The sequence below is a fragment of the Chiloscyllium punctatum genome, chromosome 3, assembly GCF_047496795.1.
Source record: "Chiloscyllium punctatum isolate Juve2018m chromosome 3, sChiPun1.3, whole genome shotgun sequence".
NCBI lineage: Eukaryota > Metazoa > Chordata > Chondrichthyes > Orectolobiformes > Hemiscylliidae > Chiloscyllium > Chiloscyllium punctatum.
Window position 1 is genome coordinate 139252321 of NC_092741.1, and position 11308 is coordinate 139263628.

At 37.4% G+C, this 11308-nt stretch overlaps 1 protein-coding gene across 3 annotated transcripts in view; it reads left to right on the top strand.

Annotated features, from left to right (window-relative positions):
- Positions 1–11186, top strand: part of rnf144aa (ring finger protein 144aa) — a 76119-nt gene extending 64933 nt beyond the window's left edge. For all 3 annotated transcript variants that reach the window (XM_072561245.1, XM_072561227.1, XM_072561236.1), the window contains one exon: positions 4370–11186. In XM_072561245.1, the coding sequence (XP_072417346.1) occupies positions 4370–4501 (132 nt within the window). In that variant the 3' untranslated portion in view covers positions 4502–11186. The remainder of the gene's footprint in view (positions 1–4369) is intronic.
- Positions 11187–11308: the final 122 nt, after the last annotated feature.

The following is an 11308-nucleotide window of genomic DNA, read 5'->3' on the forward strand; positions in this document are numbered from 1 at the left end:
GTGTCAACTATGTCAATCCTGATCAAAGGGGGAGCAGCTTTTAACTACATGAAAAGTTTCTGTTGATTCTGGACAGATTTCCGTACCAGACTCGCTTCTGATATCTTTGTTGCCCAATCTTAATAAATGGTTGGTACGTTTAGTTTGCAAGTTTGGGCTCATAATCGAATCATAGAGATGTACAGCACGGAAACAGACTTCAGTCCAAATCACCCATGTCTACCTGATATCCGAAATTGATCTAGTCCCATTTGCCAGCACTTGGTCTGTATCCCTCTAAACTCTTGCTATTCAGATACCCATCCAGATGCCTATTAAATATTGTAATTGTACCAGCCTCCACCATTTCCTCTGGCAGCTTGTTTCGTACATGCACCACCCTCTGTGTGAAAAAGTTGTCCCTTAGGTCCCTTTTGTATCTTTCCCCTCTCACATTCAATCCGTACTCTCTAATTTTGGACTCCCCTACCCTGATTAAAAAAAAGATGTTGGCTATTCACACTATCCATGCCCCTCATAATTTTATAAACCATTAAAAGGTGACACCTCAGTCTCCGATGCTCCAAGTAAAATAGCCCCAACCTATTCACCTCGCCCTGTAGCTCAAATTCTCCAATCCTGGAAACATCCTTGTAAATCTTTTCTGAATCATTTTAAGTTTCACATTTCACCAGCACTGAAGCTCATCAATTTGCTATTACTTTTTTTCTCCCAGTACCATTTGCAGGAACCACTGGAAAAATACCCAAGAACAGTAGGTGTAAAGGGCAACAATTTCACCATAAATTACTGTCCTCCTATTGCTCCTCCCTTCCCAAAGAAATCAAAATCGAGGTAACGGAGGAGAATGATAAAATGACTGTAATCAGATAGAAATACTCAGTATTTTATTCTTGACTTCCTTTCCCCGAGAAATTTGGTATCTTGAGTCCTCTTGAGTGAGCTACAGAGTTACCAGCAATATACAGGAACACTGATGTTAGACACAGTACTCATTATTTCTTATCCTACAGTTTTACCAAGAGAAAACAAAAGCTATATGCATTGTTTTGATACTGTTGTTTTCTTCAATTTCTCTACCCTCTGATAAGCAGGAAGTATATTGCATGTATAGGGTTAAATGTAGAACAACACACTAACACTCACCCTATTGGACAATGGCTAGAGAGGGGAGAACAAAATGATGAATCCCATAGTTAGAAACTATTAATACTTCCTATGAGATAGAAGGTTTAATTCTTAACTTCAGTTTTCCACTTTACTTTAGCAAGATTCTGGAGAAAGGAATTCTGTATAGCAAAAATAAATCTTCCTCCACATTTCCCTGACCTGAGATGTTATTGGGCATTAAAACTTGCATTAAGGTCTGTGTGATTTGTTGAGAGAGTATTCCATTGTACAAAGAGTTTGGCTCATTCTGAAGAAATATATCACTTTTAAGTTTCAGTCTCTATCATCAATTGGGTAATCAATTTGTAAATTCAGCACTATATCATAATCAGTAAACAATGATACCCCTATAACCAAGCATATCAGATGCTGTTAAATTCAATGTCTGCACTTTGTGGCTAATTGAATACAAATAAGGATTTGGCTGTATTTTAGTGCTTTCTACTCTTTGTTACTACTGATAAATAAGTTGGGCTTGAAACTGTAATGCAGTAAATAACAGAATTGTTTCAATGCAGAAGGAGACTATTAACCCATTATGTCTCATCATGAGCACCATAATGTTATGCCATCTTCCCACTATTTTTCCATAATCCCACACATTGTTTCTATTTAAAATCATTGTCCATTGCTCTCTTCAATATCTCAATTGAACCTGCCTCCAGGTTCAATTGTTCCTTTGTTTCATTTCAGACCCGAATCCCTTGTTATGCGAAATTTCTTTTTTCTCACATCGCATTATCTTCTTTTCAGCATCACTTTAATTCAATGCTATCTCCTTCTGGATCCTTTTATGAGCAGGAACAGTTTCTCCCTGTGTACTCTATCCAAACTTCCCATGATTTTGTAAATTTTTATCAAATCTCCTTTATCCTTCTCCTCTCCATTGAAAACAATCCCAAATTCCCCAGTATATCTTCATAACTGAGACTTGTCATTCCCTGAAAACATTCTTGTGATGTGTTCTGTGGTCACTTGCTTTCTGAAGTGTGGCACCCTGAACTGTACGCAATCCTCCAGTTGAAGTCTAACCAGTGTCCTGTATCAGGTCAGCATAACCTCTGTGCTTGTGTATTCCGTATCAGTTATTCCCAAACAGGTTTCTTGGTCCAATGGATTTTATTTCTACTTTTGTACTTACAACAGCATCTTTTATAGAATACAGTGAAGCCGTACAGATATTTTTGGTCAAAAATTGTTGTGGACAGAATTTGTTTTCGCTGTACTGCCTGTGGTAAAACTGTGTTTTGTGTGTAAAAGGTGTGTCTTTTGTTACTCACCAAGTGTGAATCCCAAAGTGGTAGCAAACATCTGTAAATTTAAAACAAAGAATGTTATTTATTCTGACACACTTGTCCTGAATTTAAAAGTCACTATCTTGCACACTTGTCTCCACATGCATGCTGACATGCACATACAGTTTGGTTATTGAGAAAAATCCTATAAAATTATGGTTGACAAGTCTCCCATTTACAATTTCCAGTGTTCATGTGGCAGGTCTAGTTTCTTAAATGATGTTCTTTAAAGATCAAATGAGCATCTTGGGAAGTGAAGGATTCTCAGCAGGCCAAGAGATTTCTTGTAATACGATTTCCAGGAGGTTATTTCTCTGGCGAGCTTGAGGTTTGAAGAGGTTGTCAGAAGTCTGTTTCTTGACTGGGATCTCTTTACAATCCATACCTGTTCATTGTCTTGGCTGCTTAAACTAGTTACAGCTAGTTTGTTGGAACTCCATCTGTAACGCAGTTTATAGTTCTTCTCGGAAAAAAATACAGTCTTAACTTACCTCCCTCCTCATATGACACTTACAACTTCAAAATCTTATTCCGTATAAAGACAGTATATACTCTGAATACAGCATCTTGCATTGTTATCATTTTTTTTAGATTAAAATCTGTCATTTTTACAGTGGAATGATTGAACTGAACAATTGTTGGTTGGGATGGATCTAACAGAAGAGCTTAACAAAGTAGTTGTGACAGTAGTGTTTGTGCTTCTGTTCCTTGAAAGTTAATTAGTATTCATTCCCTTCTGTCTGCCAGAAGTTGTTTCAATGTGCCCTTTTGTCCAGAATGAAATATATATGCATGCTGGAACTTCTGTAATCCTTTTGTGTTGGTTCATCCAAAAACAAAGAGAGATAGGAAACACTGGTTAGCTCTGAATGTTTATTTAATTATTACTATGCGTAAGATTTAAGATTATCTATACCTCAAATGCTAGAGATCACACAATTGGCAGTAGCCTTTTAAATGATCTGTATCCAGTTTTTGTCATTCTAACTGAAAATTCATAATGAGTTGTGGCATTGGTCAGCTCAGTTGGCTGGACAGCTGGTTTACAATGCAAAGTCGACCAAGAGTTTGGGTTGAATTCCCACGCTGGCTGAAGTTACCTAGAAAGACTCAGCTTCTCAACCTCTCGCTTTGCCTGAGGCATGGTGACCCTCAGCTTAAACCATCGCCAATTGTTTCTCTCGATTGTGAGGGTAGTCTTATGGTTCCATTAGGCTACAGCAACCCTTGCTTTTTTACTGTGACACTGCACATTACAACATCTTAGATTCTTTATAAAGCTAGATATTTTATCATCTTAACCTGAGTGTACTTTAGTATTTATCCATTCTATTCAAAATGTATTCTACTGCTACAATATATAACTTGAAATCTGACTGTTAAAATTATACACAGAATCAAAAAATACCTGCACTGGCTGTGATAGAATTTACATGGCGCTCTGATGCAGTTTCAGGGGGGTGGATAAGTTTGAGGTCTGTTGAACAGCAGGTCATTTGTATTTCCATGTGAAAGTATTTTCCACTCAAATCAGAAATGAAGCTTGTCATTCTAAAGTTGGAATAATATGGAAAAGATTTGTGTCAGTTACTAAAGTTCTAACTATACTGATATAATAATTCTCAGTTTTGTAGGAAGATTTCCAACTGATGTTTATCACGTCACCCACACATTTGTCGGTAAAGTTCCCCATAGTGTCAACACTTGGTAAATGGTCATTTTCAATTGTCTCAATTTTTATTTGTTGTAACTGACAAATCATACATCATTCTGACAATAAAGGAATCTTTGTCTCAATGAAATATTTAAGATCGTGATTGATCCATCACCTTTAGGTGAAGGAAAATATTCTAGTTTTATTACACTGTGTAATAATCATGTTCTTATCTTCTTTCCCCATTTAGGTAGTTGGAATATTTGCAGGCTTTGGTCTTTTGCTGTTAGTAGCATCACCTTTCCTCCTACTGGCCACACCATTTGTTCTTTGCTGCAAGTGCAAATGTAACAAAGGGGATGATGATCCTTTACCCACATAGACCTGATGCTCGGAAACAGGACAACAATATTTAATGAACATTTTTGCTCTTCTAACTGCAATTTTAAACTGTCTTATTTTAGCCCATCATATATCCCAGTGCCAAAATTTGCTTTCCTGGTTTCCACCATTTAATCACACTCCAGAATCTGGGAGTGCCATAAGTTAAAACACAAAATTTTAAACCTGGTTTCCCAGACAAATTTATTTATTCAAATTAATGAACAGAAATGTGATACTCTGCACGAAGGCTCTGGAATATGAATGGTAAGCTCAGAAAAGTTCTCATTTAAATGGTTTCAAAAAAGCAATATCCTTAACAATGTACTGCTCTTCACTTAAGTACAAAACATAGGTTATATGAAGGATGGAAAAAGTGCAAAGTTGTATTAAACAGAAAATGCACAGCAGCTGCTTCAGATTTTGTAAAAGCAAAAGGCACACTAATATTTTAGACCTGATGTCAGATTAGAAGGTTGTAATAAGTCAGGTCATCTATTTATCAAAATAGGTGCATTCTTATATTGCAAAAAACACACACATCGCTGACTCTAAAAGACCAATAGTCTAGTATACTGTATAAAAGCCTTCATAAGACATTTTGTTGATTTGAATAGACACTTAAATGTTTCTTAATTATTAGGTGATTTACAGCTGCTTTTTACCTGAATCTCCATCTTTAGTATATAGTATCTATAGTATCTCCACCTTTATTTTTTTTTAACTTTCTAAATGTGTAAAGGTGTGCGGAATCTTAATAGTTACCTGCAATAAAAGGCTGAAGTTTCCTGGTACTGTAGTGATGTGTTTCATGGCAAATGTCATGGAAAATGGGGGTAGAACATATCAGCTCATATTCCCAAGACCTTCCTGCCCTTGGGGTGGGGGGGGAGGCGTTTGCAGGAGGGAAATGGGAATAAGACAGGTAGCTCAGCTATTGGGGCAGGCAGCCAATTAAGACTATAATTTGAAGCTATTTTCTCAAGATGCAGGTAGGATTTGGCATCTCTACTGCAAACATATTATGTGTCTTACCATGTGGTCTCAGTTGATATTCTAGATGTTGGACATGTACTTCAGCATCAAGGGTAGCAGCTGTAACTTTTGTTACATTTGTTCTCACTCCCTCTCACTGCCTTAATGGGTTCATCCAAAGATTTTGAGCCTGTTTCTCTCCTAATCCAGTCCTTGTAATTTGCTAATTTGTCTGTGGGCGAGAGTTGGAGGAGTGACTAGTAACTGGGAAAAGAAACTAAAGGGAAAGGGAGTAACGAGGACAAGATTCCCAGTGGTTCACCATTAGTTTTGATGAACCAAATCTTCCGGCACAGAAGAATTGATAATAAATATGTTACAAAATAAAAATCAAATTGAAGAGCAAAATCGAATCAATCAGTTATTTGCTATCAATTTTGCTCTATATTAACATCACATTGTGATATGTCTCTGCTGTCTATCTCTACCTTACAAGCCATTTTATTATAATGGCCAAAACTAATCTCTATAATGATTTGTGTAGAACTATGAGTTACAATCACCAGCAAGAAAGAAGTCAAAGTCCTTTGTTTTTATTAAGTACCGAAAGTGCAATGGCTATTCAAACATGTTGTGTTTGTGCCTTTTTCTCAATTCAGTTGAGTCTTAGCATTTTATTTGTTGTCATATGAGAGAATGGGAAGATGTAGACAAGCAGTTAATTTGTGAGGAAGTATAAATTAAGCTCAGCACCAGGTAATGAAGGAGGTGAGGGACAGTTGCAAAGTGGAGTTGAAATATGAAACGGAATGAACGTTTGAAAGTCTTCAGGGACATCTGGCTTTAATGTGTTGAAGCTTTAAAACCTGTCTTCACTTCCTGTCCAAACAGTTCTCCAAAAGAATTCTTATTTAGTAATGTTCAATTAATCATCCAAAAGTGTGCACTAAGCAAGGTAGCATTGTGAAGATCATTTGTTACATTTTTTATTTCCCTGCGTCTTTTTTTTTGGGGAGTGGGGTTCTCCCCCAGGTGAGCCTTGACTCCGACCGTCACAAAGATAGCCTTCACTTGATCAGATAGTCAGATTTAATAATTACATTCCCAGGGATGGAATGGCGTTTCCCTTTGTTTCAGCCTATTTATCCCATGATGCAGACCATGTTTTGGCCTTTGATGCCAAATGGTAAAAGACTGTTAGAAATTACAGTGACACAAAATACATATTTCAGTAGTTACTAAATACCTTTTGCAAGCAGAAGACAGCTAAAGATCATGCCTGTTGTGTTACATTATGTATTTGTATTTTTTTTTGGTTCTACCCTCGACAGAAACTACCTAGTCTGACTGTTCTATAAAGGGGCTAGATATTACTTGCTTCTGCCAAGTGTAAAATGAGGAGGGTGCCCCAGCCTTGCACCTTTCCCTTCATCCGTGAGCTCACCTCACCCCCATACTATGAAGGTTGGCATATGTCAAAATCAGCAAACCAGCTCCTGTATGTGAATAAATAAGGGTTAAGTTCAGTTGACTCCAATATTATCCTGATCAGATGGTCATGGGGTTGATGTGGCAGGAAGGTGGGAGATAACAGTCCATTTTTCTTTAGAGAAGTTTGTCAAATGCAAGGAAGGAAGGATGTATATGTCAAGGGCACCACACTCCTCCTAACCCCCACAGAAGATAGTGCCGTTACCTTCCTCCCACATGACCTTGAAAATCCACCCTTCCAATCTCCCAAGCTGGCCAAAATCTCTCCCAACCACATCCCCCTGGTTTATCTGGGTAGGGATTATATTGAACTGCCTTTTTAGGACAAGTTGCCACGATCAGAGAGTGGGAGTTTCTCTCCCCGAGGGGTAATTCTGCACTAATTTAGCCCATCCACAATGTGATATGGCTGTGACACTCACTCGTTCTCTGCTTCTCAACTGGCTGCAAACGGTTTGACCCCAGGATGGATCATCTGCGTCCCCTGTCAATCCTTGACCAAGACATGGTGCAAACCTAATTTGAACCAGCCAAGTTAAGAAAGGCTGATTTAAATTAGCATATTAAAAAGGATCATAATTTGAACCAATCTTGAAGATGTTTGTATTTGTATTTAGTGATCTTATTTCCTTCCGTAGATTCCTGACAAATATTGTAATAATCCTTAAAAAAAAGACAAATTTTTAAATCTATTTTTAAATCTCTCTCTCTCTCTCTACCAAGGTAGAATTGTATAAGTCAATATCTTGCAAATAAGTTTTTTTTTATATAATTTCTTTGGCCTGAAAGTACTAATGACACTATAATCTCCATTGTTGCCCATGAACCGTCTTTATACAACAAGTGTGATTATTGTTATACAATGTGATCAAATATTGCAATAACAAGTTGCAACACTTAATTGAAGAATCATAAAATCCCTACAGTGTAGAAGCAGGCTATTTGGCCAATCATGTCCACATCGACCATCCAAAGACCATCCCATCCAAATTCAAACTCTACCCCTGAATTTCCCCATTGCTAACCCACCAAACCAACATATATATCATTACAAAAATGCAAATGCAGAAAATCAAAAAAGTTATTTATGAAAGGAACAGGATTGTGTAAAGCTGGAGATCACAACGTTTGGAAGAAATTCAGCTTGTTCCAGTTTCTAACGTGGAATGGGTACTGTTATCTGAACCTGTGCCTCAATTTTTAAGAAATTAGAAAGCATTAGAAACCTAATGGAGGCCTTGAGTCTAACCCTAGTTAAAATATTGATGATGTAGAACAGCTATATGAACCATGCATGGGGACTTTATGCTATGAATTTGAATAAACACACTTGTAATGGGGTCAAATGTTGAGAGCTCAATTTACATATACAAGGCCACAACTACTGTTCATGTGAATGCACTGCACAACACAGTACTCCAGAACAGGCCTCACTAATGTCTTGTACAACCTCAAACTGACATCCCAGCCCCTATACTCAAAGGAGCACTGAACAAAAGTGTGCTAAACACCTTCTGAACCATCTTGACGACGTGGGACACAAATTTCAAAGAATTATGTTCCTGAACCCCTAGGTGTCTCTGTTCTACAACACTATCCAGAGTCCTACCATTAATTCTATAGGTCGTGTCCTTGTTTGTAATACCGAAATGCAGCACCTTTTATTTATCCAAATTAAACTCTAGTCGACCTCTTATAGAAACAAAATTATTAAACTGGAGATGATTCAAAAGATTTACTAGGATTTTGCTGGGAATGGAAGGTTTGATATGTAGAAACAGACTGGATAGGCTAGGACCTTTTTCACTGCAGTGTAGGAAGTTGAGAGCTGACTGTATTAGGTTTATAAAATCATGAGGGGCATAGATAAGGTGAGTGAGAAAGGGTCTTTCTCCCCAGGGTGGAGAATTTCAAAACTAGGAAGCATATTTTTAAGGTAAGCGGAGAAAGATTTAGAAAGGACATGAGGGGGGCTCCTTATCACACAGAAAGTGGTTCGTTTGTGGAACGAACTACCAGAGAAAGTGGTAGATGCAGGTACAGTTACAATGTTCAAAAGACATTTGGATAAGTCCATGAACAGGAAACGTTGGACAGACATGGACCAAGCGCAGATCGGTGGGGCTAGTTTAGCTTGGAAACATGATCAGTGTGGACTGGTTTGACCAAAGGGTCTGTTCTCCTGATGTGTTTCCTGATATCTCTATAACTGGAAAACACCTGGGTTCCAGTTTAGCAGCTGCCACACTCCCAAGGAAGATCACTCTCAAAGTTAACAAATCAAGATCCACCCTTCCTGGCTTTATGGCTGAATATGAAACAAGACATGTTCAACTTCACCCTGTAGAGTCATAAACATGTTTCCCTCCCTCCCTCCCCCCAAAATTGCATCCTCCCAATCTCCTTGGGTTTTATAGTTGCATGCTGTAGGGCTTTGGAGCAACATAAAACTTCAATTTATATTCCCATTAATTTGTATCAATTGGAAGTTGCTGAAACCTAACATATCTTAACTAGGATATCTGCCAGTAAGAAAATCTGCTCAGCACAGCACTTCACCAAATCTCAGATCATAAAACTCAAAACACAAAGACAAAATCACTGAAGAAAGTAGATGTGTACAAATGGCTGGCTGGGTTTTGACAGCAGCATTGCAAGAATCAGTTCTTTTCCAGTGCTTGGAAAAAATATAGTTTTTTTTCCTGAAAACAAGAAAAAAAGAAATTGAGAAAGTCAACTTTTAAGTCGATGACTTCAGATTGATACAGTTGGAAATCACAGTTTGAATTATTGCTTGTCAACATATTGCGAGTCTGAAAATCCACCGTTGTGAGGGTGGACATGAAGGAAGTGGGCTTAAGAAATTTCCCAGGCCCCACTTGTTCATTTAGTCATCACTTCAAAATCAGTGTGATGGTCTGGACTCACCTTCATTCAGCACCAAAGAAAATAATCCCTTTTATTTGTAGAAAATATACTGTGGAGTTGCTGCTCAGTCATCACATAAACCAGATGATTCATTCCATCTATCCTGATATGTTTCCCTTCTATAATTTTTAAAGCCTTTAGAATTTTGAGAGAATTCTCACCCAAAACAGGAACCTATTGGAAATTCTTCTAATCAGCCTGTTCATTGGTGTTATTACAACCTATGGAGCAGGGAGCTTAAACCCAGGCATCCTGACTCAGGTAGAGACCACTTGATTACCACTCTACAGTGAGAACCATAGGAACCTATTGGAGGAACTTGTGCAGGATCTCAAAACCTGTGTGCATTTACTCTGGAAATGTCCTATCTTGAAAGGGACATATGATCTCAGAAATTGTGTCCCCATTTCAGACGTACAATTTGCAGAACACAAGCAGACCATTCAATTCAACTGTCTATTTCATCTAAACTTATCAGCAATATTGCCTGTCCCTTTCTCTCTCTCTCTCCAAGTACTTAACTATGCCTTTACTTCAAAAACAAGCCCCTGGCATTACTGAGTTTTCTTTAGTCATTACGCTAAACGTATTTTCTGTATACATAGATAATAAACAATTTGATTTGTCGTGGATTTTTTTTTGTTTACAATCTAATATAAATATTACTTTAGGGAAAGTAAGTACAAAGTTTGTCTGTGACAAACTACATCATTTAGCCTCAGTACTTTTTAAAAACATTGACGTATCTGACATTGTTGGAATTGCCCATTTTTCATTTATTTAAGTTCTATATAATCAGTGTAGCAGAATAGTAATGCTTGTTTTGAGAATGTTTAATGATTTCTTTGTGGCCTGTCGTTTAGTACTGAGATGTTGCAAAACAATGTTTTTTTTTGTGTGCGTCTTAATGTCGTTTTATATTAACGATAAGGAATGTATAAATAATTTCAGCTTATTTTTCCTCCTTTCTGAGATATTTCCACGTGACTTAAACCCGGTCTCTCTCTTTCCAGTTTTGTAATCTAAGTATGTAATCTAAAGGGGTCAGTTCTTAATGCCTTAAAATGTTTCTGTGAACTCCGTTAATGTTAGCAGGGCCTGTAGATAAAACCTAGAATGCTAATGCAGAGTATTTGCCTAATCTCATATGTTTGAAGATCTTGTTATCTCTGTCCTATGTATTGCTAAGCATGGAAGAAACTTGTATGTAAATAGCTAAACGTATTCCTGCATTTAAAAAATATATAATTGGTATCTCATTTTCTAAAATAAAAGAATGCAAGTACCCATTATTCCTTTGTGTTGCTAAAATTGAATTTAATTATATACCTTTGCATTTCAAATTTGATCAAGTATTTCTGAGGGGTTTCCATTGCATAGAAACAGTGGTACACTCAGTTCTGAAACAAGGTGG